The sequence below is a fragment of the Temnothorax americanus genome, unplaced genomic scaffold (assembly GCF_048541705.1).
Source record: "Temnothorax americanus isolate GAGA-0224 unplaced genomic scaffold, ASM4854170v1 Scaffold1, whole genome shotgun sequence".
Lineage (NCBI taxonomy): Eukaryota > Metazoa > Arthropoda > Insecta > Hymenoptera > Formicidae > Temnothorax > Temnothorax americanus.
Window position 1 is genome coordinate 972,052 of NW_027509230.1, and position 19,829 is coordinate 991,880.

Consider the following 19,829-nt stretch of genomic DNA (forward strand, 5'->3'; position numbering starts at 1 on the left):
GAGGTGAACATAACCTCAAGGCGCGTCCGCGTCATTATGCATAATCGAGCCGCGACGGGCGGCCCGCGAGTGTTTTGAGGTCGTCGCGACTCGCGACGAGATCGCGCGCGTATACGTCGTCGCCTCGCCCGGCCTCGCCGTTTGCCTGACTAAAAGAAACGGGAAGACATGACGATCGCCAGCGTCTTGCGGCGGCTGGACGTCACGAGGCTCGCCGGAGTCAGAGTGAGTTTCCCCGCCACGCCACTTTCGCCTTTTCCCTTTTCAAGCGCGGCTGTCACGACCGATCTCGATCTGCGTCCGTGTGATTTCCATTTTTTCATTTATGGCGATCGTCGAGATTTCTTCTTTCTCTCTTTCTTTCTCTTTTTCATCTCGGCGCACCTAGGATCGCGATCGCGCGCGTACGTGCACCACTGTGCGTTATTATTATTCGTATTTTACATAATACTCTTTCATAACTTTGTCATTGCGCGATGCATTATTTTTAGTTTTATATATATGCAACGCATATTTTCTGACGAAGGTGTAACGCTGTGACATATTCCGTTGGAGGTCGTGTTTGCTTTCTTTTCATCGACCCATTTAATGCTAATCTTTCCTTACTTATCGTTAAGCATTGATAAATAATTTATCAATGCCTTGATGAATTGCCCGTTCAAAGTTCTTGAGATATTTTATCAAAAGATTTTAATTTGAATTACATTTTTTTTATCAATTAATTTTTATAGATTACTTTTATTGGTAAATCTATTTTATGAAAAGTGCTATATTCATAATTACTAGGTATGATTTATTATATCATTAATACAATTTATATTAAATTGTATTTTTTTATAATTTGTAAAACTACATACCTTTGTGCAACAATATATATGAAATTTATTTAGATGCTTATGAAATTATATAATTTATCAATATATTGATCACATATATTTTTAACGATACTTTCGCACTTGTACTTGTGCCAAGATCCTGCATCTTTTATATTCTATTTAAAGAATTTCAAACGTTCAAACGTTTAGCCTTAAATAACATAGATTTGTTTTTTTCTTCTGTTCGCAGCATTTAAGTACAAAACCAAAATTTGGTTTGCTTTTCGACATTGACGGTGTCATAATACGTGGAAAACAAATACTGCCGCCGGTAAAAGAGTCCTTCAAACGACTTCAAGGGGACGATGGAAAATTTCGCGTTCCCACGCTATTCGTTACTAACAGCGGAAATTCACTGCGTAGTCAGAAAGCAGCAGATCTGTCCAAGTGGATAGGCGCCGAAGTTACGGAGTCGCAAGTTGTCCTGGCTCACTCACCATTGCAAATGTTTGATAATCTTCATAATAAACAAGTTCTCATATCGGGTCAAGGTCCAATAACGGATATAGCTCGAGAACTGGGCTTCGAGAAGACGACAACTATAGAGGAACTGGTGAAAAACTTTCCGTGCTTAGATTACATAAACCTGAAGAAAAGAAATCCGATTTGTGGTCCAATTGATCCAAATTTCCCGCAAATCGAGGGAATCTTGCTCTTAAGCGAGCCAATAAATTGGGAAACGTCGTTGCAATTAATGGTGGATCTTCTGGTTACCAACGGGATGCCCACAGGATTGCCTACCGCTGTTCCGTATCCGCACATTCCAGTGTTGGCATGCAACATGGATTTGCTTTGGGCGTCGCAGGCGCCGATTCCGCGATATGGCCACGGTGCTTTCTTATTGTGTCTTGAGAACTTGTACAAGAAAGTTACGGGCAAAGACCTGACATACGTTGCTCTAGTCGGAAAACCTAGTGAGATTACGTATTACCATGCCAATCAAATGCTCGTTAATCACGCCAGAAGCATTGGCATTGACAATGTCGACACGATTTATGCTATTGGGTGTGTATCGAACAGAAATATTTGTTAAATGCGTTAATAGATTTTGTTCGCACGCATATTATATTATAATATATTATATCAAATAATTTACGCATGATTTTTACAGCGACAATATTAATACCGATATTTTCGGCGCGAACCTGTACGACAAGTATTTATCCCGTTACGAGTCCGGAAAAGGTACTAAGTCCCGTAGTCTCGAGAAACTCCTTGGAAAGAACATGAGGGATCCCAGCGCGAAGGCCTGCATTAGTATTCTAGTCGAGACTGGTGTGCATCAACGAGATTCCAAGTTTATACCCGAACACAGTCCTAGGGATTTCTTGCCGGTCGACGATGGCCTATGTAAACCGGCGTTCATCGTGAAGGACGTCGGGCAAGCTATCAATCTGGCGTTTAAAGAAGAAAAGTTTGAATAAGTTGGTGCATAATAGATAGCCTTGGGATATTCATATCCTTATATCGTCGGAGAAAAAAGAATGAAAGAGACAAAGAGAGGGAATGTGCAAGATAATGTGAGTATTATAGCAAATAATCTTTTAGAAAGTGTTAGCCTTCATCATAGACGACATTTTGCAGCAGAGAAACAGAAAATAGCAGGAGAGGCTATAATACGTTATGAAAGTGTAGTATATTTAGTTTGCTCCTTTTTCAATGTTTTTCTGATTTTTTAAAACTGCCTACTTGACAAAGAAAAAAACGAATTTTAGCGCGTTACAGCGAACTGTATTAAATATATCAATAGGAAAGAATTAGGTGAAGACGAAATAAATTAATTTATATTGTAGATAGAACAATAAAAAGAGGATATTGCCATATTATTGTTACACACATATTGAGACGATAAATACATGTGTATGTATATATATATATGTATACACATGTATAAAATGGATTTTTATTACGAATTTTAGTACATTTATGACTATTAAAATAAAACTATGTTCAGACAACAATCTGATATGTGTCCGAGACGTAATTTTATAGCTATTTAATACTGAAATTTTATTAGAGGGTTTGATACGTTGTACATGAACCACTTCTAAGCGTGTGTTATTATAGATAATAATTATACCGTAGTTGTACAGTAAACTGAGCTGAATGTATTTTGTTCGCAAAGTGCACTGTGCTCTACGCCTCTCTTAGTCAAAAGCAATGCAAGATATGCAAAGTGATACGTATAACGCTCCTATAGTGAGTAAATAATAGGCATAATTTTGATTCGATTGCTCTTAAAACTCGCAGCTAACATACGCTACGTTCCGAGCAAAAGTATAATCTATACTAAAAGATCTATACTAACATAGATTATACTTCATAATATTTCGGTTTTTTTCTTCATATTATATATGTATAGTATACAATGTACACATATATAATCAGGTCTAGTCTTGAAATGCAGCTCGTTAGCGAATGTGAGTAAAAAAAAGAGAGTATAGAAAGACTTTTGTTGTTACAACAGACCAAAATTAAGAGAGATTGTTGCCTTTGGTCGCGAAAATAAATGTAAGTACTAAAATGAATGAATTCGAAACAATCGACGAGAATTTATTCTGCGAAATTACATTGTTAATTTTTAAAAGCAAAGACTGGTGTATGTAAAATTTATAAAAGATTGTTTTAAAGAATTGTATAGGATTCGCTTCTCAATTTTGAAGATCTGAAATTTAATTCTATAGAGTAAATTCCTGTCCACATTCTTCTCTCGATTCATTTATTTCTTTTTGCACAAGATCTCGAAATGTGTAAATAATATTTTAGGAACAAATTGTTCAATGATTAATTAATGATTAATAACGATTTGAAAATTAATTGATTCTAAACTGAAATACTTATCCTTAAAGTGCCATTCATGCGTGCTGAGACAGCCTGTATATAAAAGTTGCATGAATCAATGACAAGCTAATCCGAAGATAAAATCGCACATTTATATTTTGTACTTGCCCTTATATAGCGCAATTTTGACACAATGATAAAATCATATATAATCACCAACAACGCGTTAATGTCCGTCGAGACAAAGACTGACCAGTTAAATAGGGTTTAAATGAACATCGTGAACAAACTGGCTTATCATTCATTTGCGACAATGAGGTATCGTGCAACGGTCAAAGTGCTACAACGATCACATGCTAATAAAAGTTCTGCCTCTATCGCCAGCGTCACTTAATAGTTAACGAAAAAAAGAGATACACATTATACTAAATACAAACACATACATACAATACATACACATATAATCTTTAATTATTTTCTAAAATTATTATATATATTTATTTACGTTTAAATATAAATATATATTGAAAATTATAAAATTTTTATATATTTTTATATATGTATATTATATAGTACGTATGTAATACAGTAGCGGATCTTGACGTCGATAATGGGAGGGGCAAAATTATTCGGCAAAATTATTTGGTTTGATATTTTTCTTAATATATATATATATATCACGCTTAGAGTTTTTACTCTAGAATCAACGACGAGAACGTGGTGAAACTTCTGGTTTTGCTTTAACGTTTAATCCATTCTTTCCTAGATTTTTTAAACAGATTCAGCAAAACTTATTTCTTTTATTCGGAAGGAGGGAGGTTACCTCCCCCCTAGGAGAGAGAGAGAGAGAGAGATCCACCAGTGTATATATATAAATTAATACTTATACATATATATATTAGATACCATACACATTAATAATTACACATATTTCTCATATTCACACACATGGATAATACATACCTTAGTGTGGTGTATCTCTCTTATATTCAAGACAGTTATTATATGTGTAGAAAGTAATGTGTTTCATCGAGGGCAATTTATCAATATTATATCTCCTAATTATATCAAATGTATAGAATTCTCATGATGTAACCTCTGTGACTTTTATGGAGCAAATTAGAATTTATTTTAATAAATCACAGGTTGGTTTATTTCGCCCACCGCCTTTGTGATCCTCAAAGAAATTCCGTGAAATATCGTTTTAAATTTAAACGTATACACGTTAGATACGTTTAATTTCTTCAAAACTTGCGATCGGTATTCATCTCGTGTAAACCCTACTTTGTACGATGCACAATTTGCACGCTGGCCTTGTCAGCAGCATATAATTATTCATGCCACAGACAACACGACGGCTGGGTCTCATGACCCTTGAGCTGAGCCATCAAACGTTCGATTAAATAATTCGATTGCAATCAATTTGGCAACGATTCGGGCGGCCTAAGTAAGTTTATACGGCATAAGTAAGTCCGTTCCCCAACCTGATGTATCAACCATGAAAATTAAAAGCCGTAACGGCTAATTCAATGCGTTCATATGCAAAATTTTATTTCTGCGAAATTTCGATTTCATATTCTTGCAACTTAGAAATAAGAACGAAAAATTATACTCATAAATTAATAAGTATCAAATATCACATATTTTAAGAAAAGTTTTTCAAGAAATTATTTTTTAGGAAATTTTCTAAAAAAATACTATTTGATACTATTCAATTAATAAATAATCTTACGAGAACAATAGAACTATTTATATAATATTAACTTTTAGTAGTCATATATAATTCTATTTAATGTTCATATAAAATTGGAAATTATGATTCATGAAAATAAGGACACTGTGAGCCATAAAGGATAGAAAGATTTTTTTTTATTCGACAACTTTGTTAGTTTAGCTAATTAAAACAGATACCCGTACACGCGACCTACATTTTATCATTAACGGTTTATAACACTTTACTGACAGGTTTTTAGTGTTCCAGATTGAGAGCTGCGTGGAAGTATCGTAATACATCGCGTTCTTCTCGGACAGAACTGGCATAACCGGCATGACCAGCTTAGACGATCCGATTAGTATATTACTTTCTAAACTCTGAACACAGCTCATCGTTATACAAGTAGCATATATTTATTTTATATGTTGACAATTGATCTTACATAAATTTTCACAGTTCGCGCATACATAGAAATAATTTTTATTTTACGTGTTATAATATTTAATTATATCATTTAATTTAATTAATAATTAATTTAATTTTTTATTATATTTTCGTATCTACTGACAAAATATAAAAGGCGGTAACAAAACTCCGCGAATTAAAACTAAATCGATTCTATTGTCAATATCTATATTTTACTATACTAAATTGCATATTGTTTCAGTAGCATGTCACATTTTCAAGTTAAAACGAACAACTCAATTTAATAGTCACACTGTCACTGAAATAGATAACAAATGTGTTCGCGACTGGCAAACAAAAAAAGATATCGCTTTGAAATATTCAATGAGTTATACACATGCGCAAATTTCTATCGAAATTAAAACTATTGCGATAAATTTTCTTGCATAGAGATCACGACTTTTCTTTTTTTTTTCTTTTTAATGCGCACGTTGCATAATATATAAAAGAATGCACTCTGAAACTTGTATGACATAATTTCCAGCAGACGCGACAACTTGAACGTATATATATATATAGCAATTCTAGCGAGCGATGCCGGATTAGCAATTTAACAACAAGGTCAATTACGTTAGCCTGAACTAATATATTAATAAGCTCGTAAATTAGACGGGCGTCCGTACGCGATAAAAGGCGTAGGTTGCAACGCGCGTTTGAGATTAGAATTCGAAGTCGTTCCAGTCCCGCTTCGCGTTCAGTTGCATCGCTGCATCGCAGGGTGGAGAGGTAAATCACTCTTCTGTTGCGTCTCTGCCAACGAGTAACTCAATTATTCATGATCCGCAGATCTTTGCAAAACGAGGGACATCGCATTTACGCGAGAGAAAAAATAATTAATATTGTAGGAGCGATAATTAGTTCCTTCTCCCCTTCGATTTATCTTCATCCGACGAACAGGTGCAATAACGATGATTGAAACGCGAAAGTTTAGTTCTCACGAAGATTTCACACTATCTCTCGTGCTTCCTTCCCTTCCTTTTCTTAAAAAAAAAAAAGAAAGATATGCGCGTTCGGTTTCCGGGGATGATGGATAATGTGGGAAATGTTCGTTGCGCCAGGAACAGTAAACAAAGTACGCACAGTATGTGTTTTAATTAACGCGAGTGTGTATTATGTATATTTTTGTATATTAGATACATGTTATATATACACAGTGTTTGATGCAGTAACATCGGCAAGTCTGTGGCTTGCCTTTCGCTATTTAATTCTTCTAAATTTAACCCGGAAGAGCAGCCTTAGTAGTTTTTATCTTTCCTCCTTTTTATTTTAGCGCACAGCAACTGATGACTTGCGACAGACAGGAGGGAGACGTAGGTCTTTTTCTTTTTATTAGACGTGGGTCTTGCATAATGCACTAATAACACATCTCGAGAACGCTCGCGTGTCATTAGATTTGTGTTACAGTGATCGCGTACAGTAGCACGGAGATAATATGAGTCGCGCGTGCAAAACCTCGTTTTTTTACTGTTTTCCGCCGGAAGCGATCATTTGAATGTATGGAAATTAAAATATCTGTTTAAAACCTTCCTTTTCGTTTGAGATAAATTACTTTGAAACGCATGTTTTATTTTTAATGCGCGTTAAAATTACAACGCATTGCTTCTGCGTAATTTAATTGCTTTACGAAGCTATGCAGTTTTCGATATTCTTGAAACGTTACATTCACGTGGCGTTTTTGAGAACGTTATACATATATACGAGATCTATTCAAAAAGTTTCCAAGAACTGTCTTTATAATTTTTGGTGGTTTATTTACAGTTTATTCAGCCCCATCTCCTTCGAAATACGTCCTTTCTCGATTGATGTATTCTCAACGCCATTTCTACTTCCGGAAACAGTCTCTGTACGCGTTTTTCAGGCGCACGTAAGTCCGTCTGCGAATTTTCTTTGACGTCTTCAATTGTGTCGAATCTTCGGTCTTTCAACGTGGATTTCAGTTTTAAGAAAAGAAAAAAGTCCGCGAGAGTCAGGTCGTGAGTAGGAAAACTGAGGAAATACAATCATCTTTGTTTGGTGCAGAAATGACGAATCAGCAGCGATTGCGTGTGCGATCGCGTTGTGGTGAAAGAACTATGAATTGTCTTCCTACAATTCAGACTTTTTTTTCTTCTGACATTTGTTCGACGTGGCTCTCGTTAACTTTCTCCTTTTAAAAATAAAATCCGTGAAAGGCTAAAGGATCGACATTTGAAGACATTAAGAAAAATTCGCAGACGAATGAGGTTGAGAATAAGTTGTAGTAAGTAAACCCCCAAAAATTGTAAAGACAAAGTTCGAAAACTTTTCGAACAGATCTCGTGCATATATGTACACACGTACACACTATCGTACTTGATCAACATGACCAGTCTCCGCTCAAATGCAATTACATGATTATGTCTACAAAGCACACGCGATTTTAAGAGTATTACCTTTATCATAATTTAAGTACAAAAATTCTTATTCTCGCCGTGCGTTTATTCCAAAACCCGGCGATAATTACCTTACTTTAAATTAGACGTAACGTCGCATTAAATAAACGAATCTCAGAATCAAACGATCACATCTGATTGTCGCTGAGTGAAATGGAAGTGCAAGATGATGCGCGCAGACATAAAAAGAGTCCGTATATATTTTAATATAAAAAATGTAAAATGTATAAATAGTTTGAATACTAAAAACATTTCAAATTTTTACATTTATCATTACTTGAATTACTTACTAATGCAACTCTCTCAATGCCGATCGGGCTACTTTTTCACGCGTTATCCGAGTCGGCACGAGTCACTCATTTATCATCAGGACATCCTTGATTCTAGCATCCGTCTAGCTTCGCGTCTCGGGAATTTCTACCGGAGTAACATTCCATCGCCCTCTGCAGTCTTTCGAGGTATTCTTGCAGAGCGTCCTCCCGATTCAACTCCCTCGCGTCGTCGGAGCGCGAGATAGACCGCTTCTGCACGAGGGCGGAGAGCATCAGGGTCACCACTGGTAGCGTCATGCCCAGCAAGAAGGTCGGCGTCATGATATTTCTCAGGCCGTGCTTCTTGAAGCCGCGATAGAGCTCCGACCAGATGCCGTCGTTCTGCTCCTCCTTATACTTGCCTATCTTCCCATACAGATACGGCCGGATTTTACCGGTCGCGGCGATGTAATTGTAATAGTGAGGATCGTAGGACTGCGCGTACAACTGCGAATAATAGACGTCCTTCTGGGGGGGCGGCTGATCAGCGTCGGGAAACCAGGCGCTCGCGTCCTCGTAGGGAACCGGTGGGTTACCGAGGATGGGCGGTCCTCGATGGAAACCCGGTGGTTTTGTGTAGATCACCTCCACCGGACCCACCGGACCCTTGGCCTTGAAAGGAACTGAGATATCCAGAAGGCGATTATAATTTTATTAAACGGAAGAAAGTTATATAATTTTTATTCGCGACATATTATTATCTAACAATAAGTGTATTCTACATGCGTCTATTTTGCAACATGTGTGAATGCTGACGGAGTGAAAATAGTATGCGCTATACGTCGCTTTTGAAAGGAAAAGCTATCAGTCGATCGTGTAGTTAGTCATCATCTCATTATATATATGCCGTGTCTAAAAATGCTGACTTTCGAATAAGTGAATTATGATATATGATCGAAGATGAACTCGGATTCTCACATTAGATATATTTATGTAGATTTAATTCATGAACGTATCAATCAATTTAAAAAAAGAGATGATATATTGCCACGTCGTGTTTATTCGGTTTTTCTTTCTGCATAAATCCATTCAAAATATATGACGTAACGCGCATTCTTGCAGCATCAAGTTAAAGGTCATACTTCTGCCAGACCAATGTTCACGCATTTAAGGCGAATATTTTTAGGCGTGAGACAGAATAATTTGAATAATAATAACGCGATTTTGGTGTAAAGAACCATTATTTCTCAGGAAAAAAATGTGAATAATAGATGTACATGCCCGATAAGGTCTTCCATCGAGGAGATACAATTTTTTTACGTCACAATTCGTAAAAAAATTGTTATTCTCGTGTTGAAGACTACTCGTATCTCGTCGAACAATCTGTTATGCGTTTTCGCTCTGAGATGTTTTCTCACCTGCGATTGGTCCTTGGTACAATGCCGGTGCTATTCTCGATTGTGCAAAGGGGTACGGTTTCCCGTGTATTCTTCTCATTCTTTCCCGCCACATCGCCGGCGTTATCATGTCGTTCCTAGCTTGAAAGGCAGGAACGAGTGGCACTGGCTGGAGCATCTTCTGTCCCAGGACAACTCCCGCGGGTGTTCTGATCACGGGCTGTACCGCCTGTACCACGGATGGTTGTCTCACGTAGCCATAAGTCTGGTCAGCGGACGGCAATAATTGTTGCCGTTGATCAGCCTGCGGCACTAGCTTAACCTGGTCCACTTGCGATGTCAGTTGCACTTGTTGCTGGTTCACCCGAGGGACCAGCAACTGTTGCTGTTGTTCAACGTGAGAGATCGGTTGAGGTTGAGGTTGAGGGCTAAGGGGCTCGATCGGCTTTGACGATTCTTGACCGATGATCGCGTCCGAAGATCGCAATTGAGCCTCCGGCGACTGTTGACTGCGGAGATAGTGATCGAGAGACAAGCGAGATTCCGCGGGTGTCCTGGAGTTCAAGAACGTGTTCAGCGCGACCTCCGCCTGGCTGATCGGCGAATTCCCGGAAGAGTCTTGGAACTGCCGAGCGGACGTGTCCGATTGGAGAGTCTGGACCGAAGATGAAATCTGTGATTTGAGAAGATCATTGGTTTCCGCCTCTTGCTGTGAGCGCCCATCGCTTTCGGGCTCTGCAACGGGATACAGCTTCTGAGGACGGGACGAGACCACGGGGTTGGACACGTCGATCGAGACGTCATTTTTCCTGGCAGACCTCTCGGAAAGATTGCTCTCCTCCGCGATATACTCGGTGAACTCCGTGTATGGATTTCCCTCGTAGTTGAGCTGGCCCTTCGCCAGATTGATCGCGAGCACGAGGAGGATTGCGAGCCTGATCATGATTCTGGAAAGGAAAGATAAAGATAATTTGAAATGTCGGAGACGGCAAAATGCGCGACGAGGAATCTAATAGTAGTTTCGTTGCCAAATTTGCTACAACGGGTATATCTCTAACCGTTATTATATCTCGGCGAGACTTTGTTAGCGACGAAATTTAACGACGACATTTCTCGGTCAAGAAAGGCGGCAGTCCGACTGCCGCTATTCTAGCGGAACGTGGGATTTTTAGTCATAACGGGAGAGGGGAAGAAATGGTGCTCGCGGGATGCAGCTTCGCGAGTACATAATGACGATTGTCTTTAAATGCCCGCGTTTCTTTCGATCGCTGTGCTTTTACTCGTCGCGTAAGAACGATGTAAGTGGAACGGGACGGGAGAGGAGAATGTCTCTCCTCGCGGCAATTTCGCCGAAGTCCTTTGCCATTATTCGCGGCGGCTATATCATTTAACAACCGGATTCGACAGATGCGACCACTCGAAGAGATAGATCGAGGACCGTAAACATGCATTATGATGCGCTACATGCATTCATAAATCGTCGACGGCGTGACACTTTCGTCGGCCACGAGGCGAAGAGCGACTAACAAAATGCACGATTTCAATGACTTGCGAGAATTTAATTAACCCGATTTGCCCCGATGTCTCATTTTGTCAAAGTTTTATGAGACTCGTAAAATTTAGCGGATGTTAAAAATTCTATCAGATTTCTAATAACGAAATTATACAGCGGAGCTCCGGAATATTAAGATGATGTTACAGAAAAAAACCAGACGTGAAACTAACATTGCGTATATCGCGTGGATTTTTAAAATGATGGAAACATTCAGTCAGGAAGTCGAGATACGAGGCATCGAAAGTACTCGCGACCCCGAAACGGAAGGGAAAAGCCGTTCCGTTTCACGAGAGAGTGACGAACAACACGAGCATGTTAGTCACGTGCGTACTGGCCCACACCTCGACAAGAGAGAGTATATTTGGGCCTCAAGTTTATCCGATGCGACGTGCTCGAGCATATGCGACTGCTGCGTCACGTTAGAGAGCGCGAGATGTGCTCTTTTTTTACTTTTCCGCTCGATTATCCGCTACTTTATATTTAATAAAGGTAGTTGAAGATTTTTTTTCTGACTCGACAAATCTCTTTCGATTTCTCTATTTTTCGCTCGATTTATTCTTCTACCTTGTTGACGATGTTGAGGAGTGCGGCATTATTCGCGACGTCATTTACATTGTCGAGAATTACCTACTTTTTCCGAATCTGGACGTGCGCCGTTAGCAAAACATGACAATTACAAGTTGCCTCGCGACAAATCCGCTAATTGTTCGCTAAATCAGCCAAGTCATTATAGCACATGTGCATGTGTAAAAACTAAAACTTTCAGTCATCTTATTCGATTCCACTTAACAACTGTTCTCTCTCCCCCGGACAGCAGAAATATTTAAAAAATATAAAAGAGACGCGTAGAGACCAATCTCTAACACAAGAATTAATCTCTTTCAAACACCGATTCAATTATGCCTTCTTTTGCAATCCAAGATCAATCTATTTTAATTTTTAAATACATTTATTATTATTGCGCATTAATATTTTAGTTTTACTGTTACAAATAACGACAGGAAAAGATAAGCTTTCTGCGCGAGTGTCCGTTTGTAAATTGGCACATTCTGACATTCTGACGCAAATCGTTCTGCGACTTGATGGTCATTCCTAGCGCCGATTCCTGTTCCATCGGTTGTTTCACGGCTTTCTAAAACCGTTAATTCTATTGGGAATTCAGTGTACGACCGAAATTCAATGCACCCATATCCACTTGAATTATTACGATTGACCTCAAATTCGATCGGGCGTCTCTCGATCTCGATAGGCAACATATCGTGAGACATTCCATTCATTCACCCTACTTTCGATCTAAGGTCGAGTTTGTGATTATAAATAACACCAAATAACTCTTCAATTATCAATAGCCATATCCGTGAATACTTAATATTTCATTTCCGTCTGATTGATATTAACAGCAGTATTATGTCCTGTGATGGATTGAAACATTTATTTAGCTAGACATATCATGTGTCTCATTACTTTAATTTATTCGTCTTATTTGAAATTCAATGGATGACAAGAATATTATTACGATGATAAGAATACAGAAAGAGAAATTAAATGATAAATCGAATATTAAGAGATATTAAGAAACCCGCTAAATTGCGATTGAATATTTTACGTAACTTTGCGTATTTTCTGTAATGATTGGAATATTCCGATTGCAAAACATTAATATATATCGTTTTTAATTCTCAGATCTCCGATTCTCGCATGAACAATCCTGACGCGTAACACGTTGGCACAATTAATCCCATAGCACGTGCACGTTATATCATTATATAGTTGTGATTGCATAAAATCGCATTTTTTATCGTAATCATAATTATTAAATTAGTAGTTAATTTTCTCACACAGTTCCTGGAATAAACACGAGCGAGTTATCAATTTCACTTCACTACATTTATTCCTGATGTGGAAGCTCTCGGACATGCACTCGATTTATCTGGCGCACGCTCTTCATACACTGTATTCTATATTCAGAAAAAATAACGTTACTACTGCACGATTCATTGACGATCGTATAGGGCGTGAAATAATTTCCAAATTTATTCGAATATTTTTTGCAGATTACGATTGGTAAAGCATTAATCATCCAAATTTTTTTTACAAAAATTCAAACACGATAAAATTCACATACGAGATATGCGCATATTTTATTTTTTTTAACCCACTGAGATGCGGGTATATATGACGTTGGAGTGGTCATTTATATACGACAAATGAGCACAATTGTGATGAGAGGTATCCGAATATCTAATTTATTTGAGAATTCTCGGAATTAATGCTCGATTTTTCGCTTAGGACGATAATTCGTTTCGCGACCGGCCGATCAGCCCGTTGATCGTTGGACTTGACCAGCTCGGCCGAACGAACGTAAGTACCTTCGCCCTTCTTGATCGCGGCCGCGCGCGAGAAAACGACAAGTCCCATCGGTTGGTGCGGCACCAGGAGTACTGAGATGCCGCGCCGGGACCAACCGGCCGGGAAAGGCATTCACTCCGCTCCGGGAGAGAACTCCCTACCTTGACACCTTGGCCGCGTCGGCAACCGCTGGTTTACCTCATAAATTACCTGGCCGCTCGTCCGTAGGAGGACCGGTTCCGATCGGGCCAAAACGAAGGAGAGTCATCGGATATCCCCAACGCATTCCAAGGTTAACCGACCGGCGGCCGGTCGACCAGCTAGTATTTCCGGAAAAGGATGTTGGTGAGAGCGGGAATCCGTGCAGTAGGCGATGATAGTTTATTTACATATTGTCTATACGGATGATATGCGATCGCGAAGGCCATCTTCACGATCTCTTCCTTCTCTAGACGATGATAGTTCCTCTTCGGGAGAAAGGAATGAATAAAAAAGGGGGAAGGAGAGAAAAAAAAGAGAATATTTCCAAGGTTGAAATAAAAAATTTGCCATTTTATTAACCTAAATTAGATTAATCGGATCCATCGATTGTTAGAACTCGATCCGCTCTTCTATAGAGATTCGACAGAATTGACCTAAATTTCATTTTCACGAGATTAAGATGGACTCTAATACCGTGTCGCGCACTGTATCTTTCGATTATTACCGCAGGTTTTGCATATAATAGGATGAGCGAGTGCCGCGGCATAAAAATGAAGTTCAGTTATTCGTCGATCTCCATCGGAGATTCGTCGATCACCGCGCGCAGGTTCCTCGAAACTGACTAGGCCGATCTTCACGATCTTGACGATCTAACGATCGTTCTCCGAGTCAATAGGGCGTAACGTGATAATCGCGCCTTCGGATCGATTCGCTCTGACTGACGCTGGACGCACGGGAAGCTGGATGAGTGCGGTGTGCCGCGAGATCCGGTCGACGGCGGTGCCGTGAAGCGCGCACGATCGTTGCGCAAGGACAAAACGGTCGCAGACGAATTGTTTGCCGAAGGTCGCGAGTCGCGAGTCGGATAACGGTCCTCCACGGCTAAAGACCTACTTAGGGGCACGGAGCTCGAACGCACGTCGCTTATTTGACCCCACCTGGAGCCAGGCTCAGGCGGACCCGGTTGACCCGGCGAGATTTGTTTAGCCTCCATAAACGTCGTGAACGGGGACAGATGCGAATTATCGTCACCGACGCAGGTGTCCTCGTATTAATGGGACTTGACGGCACAGGGACAAGATATTACCCACGCGCGTGCGAAATGTTTTGCAGCGAAATGGCAGGGATGCTGATGCTATTTGCGGTGACTTATCGAAGACTGAAAATCTGCATATCTGCATAATATGCATATTTTTGGATATGCGTTTCTGTAGCTTAATCTAGAGATTAAATTGTATATATTCTTCTGCGAAGAACCATATTCTTCTGCGTTGTAATCTGAGAATGATGTAATGCACAAAACGGTCTTTTAAATATTGAGAAAAGTCATCGTCTCGATATCACGCGACCTGAATTTTAGTTTGCTAGAATTGTCTATGACCTTTCTTATTTGATCGATAACTCGAAGATCATACGTACATTTCTCTGGAGAAATATATGTCTATAATTCTCGAATCATTATTGAGCTGGTAAAAGAAACTAAAGGTCTCGACTAAACTTGAGGAGAAGAAATATACAACGAAATCACGTATGTGATATGACAGAAATAGGACATGTTCCACAAATTTTAACTTTTAAACTCTTAAACCCTATCTCTTCAAACACATTCTTCTTCCTCCTGGAAAATAGCAATAGATATAATAAGGATCGTTCTCCGTTCTTTTTGTTCGAAGGTGATTTTATCCCGTTTCCTATCTCCGTTTTTTCCTTTTCTTCTCACGCGCGTGCAATTTGCAGAATGAAATGTAATCTGCAGAGAATTTTTCAGCGCGCACAATCAATAAGAAATCGAAACTTCAGCCTCTTCCCTCGCCCGAAGGAGTCAAACAATTTGCCAGATGCGAGAGAATTGTTTCCTGCAAGGGTGCGATCTATATAGCGATTGATTAAGTATTAAGTGTACCAGGTCGAGGCGCGCTTGAAAGCCAGCCAGCTCGACAATGTCGAAAGGCAGCAGAAATAAATCGCTGAAGTTACCGTTCGTCAATCCCGCGATGCTCATCGCCGTGCGGCCTCGGCGGATCGCGGCGGTGCGCGGTGCCGGCACCTAGACCAAAATGCGATAGTCCGCTTTAAAGTCTAAACGAGAGATTTTAAAGAGGCCGTGCCGTATACCTCAAAACACATCGCGCTACAGTCAAACACAATATAATCCAATCGGTCGCCCAACATCGCGATTGAGACTAAATATACTAATCCGACTCTGACTTTAATATTTCCGCTGATTACCGGTCCGAGGTTTCACGGACAGTCGCACTTGAACGATACGCGCGTGTCTATTTACATGGAGCCAGCTGCGAACAATTATTATCACGTGGCAAAAACGAGATCTCGAACTTCAAGATGACAATCTCGCGCTTGCTCATCGATATATATACTCACCTTTTTCCATAAATATCGCAGAGGCGATCTTAATCGCGCAGCTTTTATCGTGTTTTTCTTGTGACTATACACGACGAGTAATTACAATCATAATCGTGCGGTGTCACGAACTAATCACGTCATTCCGCGCATTCTTCACCGTCTATTCGCGTCAATAAAAACATCGCAAACGCAAGATTGGAATTAGAAGTTCAACGCTGGTAAATTCCAACGGAATTAAAATTGGTTCGTATAGGGGAGACCGGGGCTAACTTGACACTAGGCTTTTTGCCACGTTAAACCTATCGTAGAAACTTGCCTTTGCTACTGTAAATGCGTCTTTATGTGCCAGTATTATCAACGGACGTTGGTAACATTCTGAGTTATAGTGTACGTTTTAACGCGACATAAGCGTTTTTGATAGTAAAAGGTACGTTTTCTGATCTCTCGAAAATGTCTACTCTTTCATCGAGCTTCACTCTTGCGAAATCTACCGGTAAGTGATTTTGATGGGAAATTCGATGCTTTATACGAATCCGATAATAATTTTTGCATAGTTTCAAAATTTATATATTTTTGGAGTAACAAAAGTAAAAAACGACGTTCGGGGCTAAGTCGACACTCATTTTATTGGCTCCCAATAATAAACGATGCTCGTAATGCGGCATATGGCCCATGACAAATGTGTGCGCACGTGTACGCGCGAATTTACTTGCATAAATTGTTTTTCAGACATGAGTTCAGATGAAAACAATTGAATGTTCAACAAAGTTTGTTCTCATTATTTTCAACGATTGTTTTACTTAATTCCAAATTTTTGTACTTTTTAAATACACGATAAACAAATGTATATTTAGTTTCAGACGATAAAAAATAAGTTCCAGATCAACGTGCGTCGATCAGGCAAAGCGTCGAGTTTACCCCGGCATTTTTCAATTTGAAAATTTGTCTTCGCGTCGCTTTTCCTTTCCTGGCGGCAAAACAAAGCGACGTACAGCAAAACTTCCCGAATCACGTTTGTACCTGAAGAAACACTCTTTAAATATATACGTTGACGTTTTAATTAAATATTAAAACGTGCCTTTGAAAAAATAGCGTCGGCTTAGCCCCGGTCTCCCCTACATGAAATTAAACTCGAAAGGTAAACATTAACCGAATTAGAGATTAGATTAATTCGGGACTCTCATTCGAAATGGAACCGACTTTGCGTGTGCGTGTGTGTCAAGTGCGAAGCAAATATTAGCTGTAACTTTTGACGCGACCAGGATTTGGATCTATCGTAGGAATTTCGGTAATTCGTTTTTTTTTTAACTTCCTAGATAGTATAAAAAATTAGGGTATTGTGGAATAAATAAAAATAACACACAATCTTACTAACGATTTTGCAAAATCCTAGGTTCTGTCAGTGAAATTGTAAGTTGAAATTTTTATCAATTCATATTTATATCAATAATTTTTATTCATTCCACAATATCTCGGTCTTTTCTGGATTCCTTGGGAATTTTGCCAAAAAAAAGGGGGGGAATTACACGAAATCTCTGCGACAGATCGTTCCGCGGACAAAGTCCTCTCTCGTCGATCGCGAGGGAAAGTGCGCGCGAGAGACGCGTCTCTATATTCTTCGCGAGTAGAATAGAATAGTGGGAATATCAGCGATGATTAATCGCCGGTGCAACGTGCAACGCGGATGCGTCAGTGCGCTCGCACGCATCGAGCGCGCATCTGATTATTGTTGCGCAACAACGGTGTCGCGTAAGTTTCTCCGGTTTTTATCCGAATGATTTATCATTAGTGCTCGAATGAACGGTGACAGGGTCGCGAACTTTCCGGCGTCGGGGATTATCTCGGCCGGTTGGATCTCAACGAACCACGCCGACCGCGACGGCGATTTCCGCTCGAATCGTCTACTCGCTCGCACTTTCCACATTTTGGAAAGTGTCGAGTATAACGAGCATAGACACGGGTTTCCCTCGCCGTCGGAAAAACGCGAGAATCGGCGCACCGCGAGAGCATTCGAGGCGAACGGAGCTGACGCGAAGGGCGTTTCCTTAAATTACTACTTCTAAATTACGCAAAGGCACGTAATTATAGTCACTTTGCGTCTGCAAATATTCTACATACACGTGTGATCAACTCGTAGGACTACGTAACACGCGAGTTTTGGTTAAATTGGACGCAATTTTTTATCGCGAGTTTGAAATTGCGTCATTTGTACGCGGTGCGCAAGTTTTTCGTCAAACTGATGCAACTTGTAATTTCTGTTTACCCGGCGCGTTTTAAATTTCATCCGTAATATGTCCTCTTATTCCGTTTCGATTACAGTGCTCGAATCGAAGAACGGAAAAAAGTAGACGTAATAAAAATTAATGACTCTTCGCGTCGTAAACAATTTACGTGGACGTTAAGCACCGAAGACGACCGACCGCACGATGCTTTCGGTACACGCGCACTCGGTGAAAACAACCCGTCGCTCATCAAGAGACATGGCACGGTAGTGTCTCGATCGCGCGCCAAGTACACGCGGAGCGAGTTCTGCGCGACGTGAATTTGCGATATATACGCTATTCTCAACACGCGCCAGAATTATCCTCCCGATAGCTCGGTCGTTTCGATAAGTACGTCGCAATTAAATTGTACACGACAAAATCAAGGGCATCGACAAGATCGAGAACCCGAGGTCAGATTTCTCTCGAAAGTTAATCGCACGTTCTTTCCGTTAAACTTAAAAAAATAACGGGGAATAAGACGTAATCGAAGGCTAATTAAACTGGGAGAGAGAAAACTTGAAAGATTTCGTTAACGCGGCGTTGACTTTTACGCCGGCGCCGTCCTCGCGTTTTTCGTTATCTCGCGCGCTATTAGGCGCGCAATGTTGAAAAATCTGCGTTTGATTTGATTTCAGCTCTCGTGTGCCAAGGCCGCGATAAACCTATTCACCTATCCGAGAACTCGCGCACCTGTGCCAACTGCCAACTGCCACCCGTTGCCCCAGTGCGTTCGGCGACAAGCGTACTACGTTTGATGGTCCTCGTCCTCGGTGCGCGTGCACCGGACCGCGCGCGCCCGTCCCGTCCCGTCCGGTGCGCGCGCACCGAGCGCCCGGAGATGTTCCATTGCACAATATTAGCGATACCGATACACAATATGTGCTTCATCTCGTTATCTTCAACTATTGAGAAGATAACGTCGTATGCCACGCGCAAACAATCCTATCGCGTGACGACGCGACATGATTTTATCTTATACGTACTACATATGTTTGTGCGATACTACGCATTTTTCAGCGTTGTAATCGCAGGTCTCGCTTTTCGCCGTCGCGAGGTGAGCCGAGGTGAGCCGCGGCGCGCTTTAGCCGCCGAGCGATAAGTTGCAAGTTGCAATAGGGAACTAGTCGTGTCGTCGGTTTGCGGTCCAACGGCATCGCGGCACGTCGATCGGCGGTCGCGATCGCGATCGACGCCACATCGGC

General features: G+C 40.4%; 3 protein-coding genes across 10 annotated transcripts in view; 2 read left to right on the forward strand and 1 right to left on the reverse strand.

Moving 5' to 3' along the window:
* Positions 1–12: 12 nt before the first annotated feature.
* On the forward strand, positions 13–4,795 carry LOC143893395 (haloacid dehalogenase-like hydrolase domain-containing 5). The gene is made up of 3 exons (XM_077398714.1): positions 13–225; positions 1,066–1,880; positions 1,987–4,795. The coding sequence occupies exons 1-3, from the start codon at positions 169–171 to the stop codon at positions 2,297–2,299; spliced, it is 1,185 nt and encodes a 394-aa protein (XP_077254840.1). The 5' UTR covers positions 13–168; the 3' UTR covers positions 2,300–4,795.
* The window catches only part of LOC143893227 (patched domain-containing protein 3), a 29,046-nt gene continuing 11,479 nt past the window's right edge, over positions 2,263–19,829 (forward strand). The window contains exon 1 of the mRNA XM_077398387.1: positions 2,263–2,395. Within this exon, the coding sequence (XP_077254513.1) occupies positions 2,382–2,395 (14 nt within the window). The 5' untranslated portion in view covers positions 2,263–2,381. The remainder of the gene's footprint in view (positions 2,396–19,829) is intronic.
* On the reverse strand, positions 5,630–19,604 carry LOC143893310 (uncharacterized). Of its 8 annotated transcripts, none has more exons than XR_013255767.1 (4): positions 19,298–19,604; positions 9,916–10,841; positions 8,537–9,180; positions 5,630–6,585 (listed from the first exon to the last, which is right to left on the reverse strand). XR_013255767.1 is itself a non-coding variant. In XM_077398556.1 (4 exons), exons 2-4 carry the CDS (start codon positions 13,364–13,366, stop codon positions 8,630–8,632), a joined length of 1,554 nt encoding a protein of 517 aa, XP_077254682.1. In that variant the 5' UTR covers positions 13,367–13,407; positions 13,819–13,919; the 3' UTR covers positions 6,624–8,629. The 8 variants fall into 8 exon arrangements, 7 of the variants coding, with proteins under 7 accessions (XP_077254668.1, XP_077254682.1, XP_077254724.1 ...); XM_077398556.1 differs by lacking the exons at positions 5,630–6,585; positions 19,298–19,604 and adding exons at positions 13,290–13,407; positions 13,819–13,919 and having other exon boundaries at positions 6,624–9,180; XM_077398542.1 differs by lacking the exon at positions 5,630–6,585 and having other exon boundaries at positions 6,622–9,180.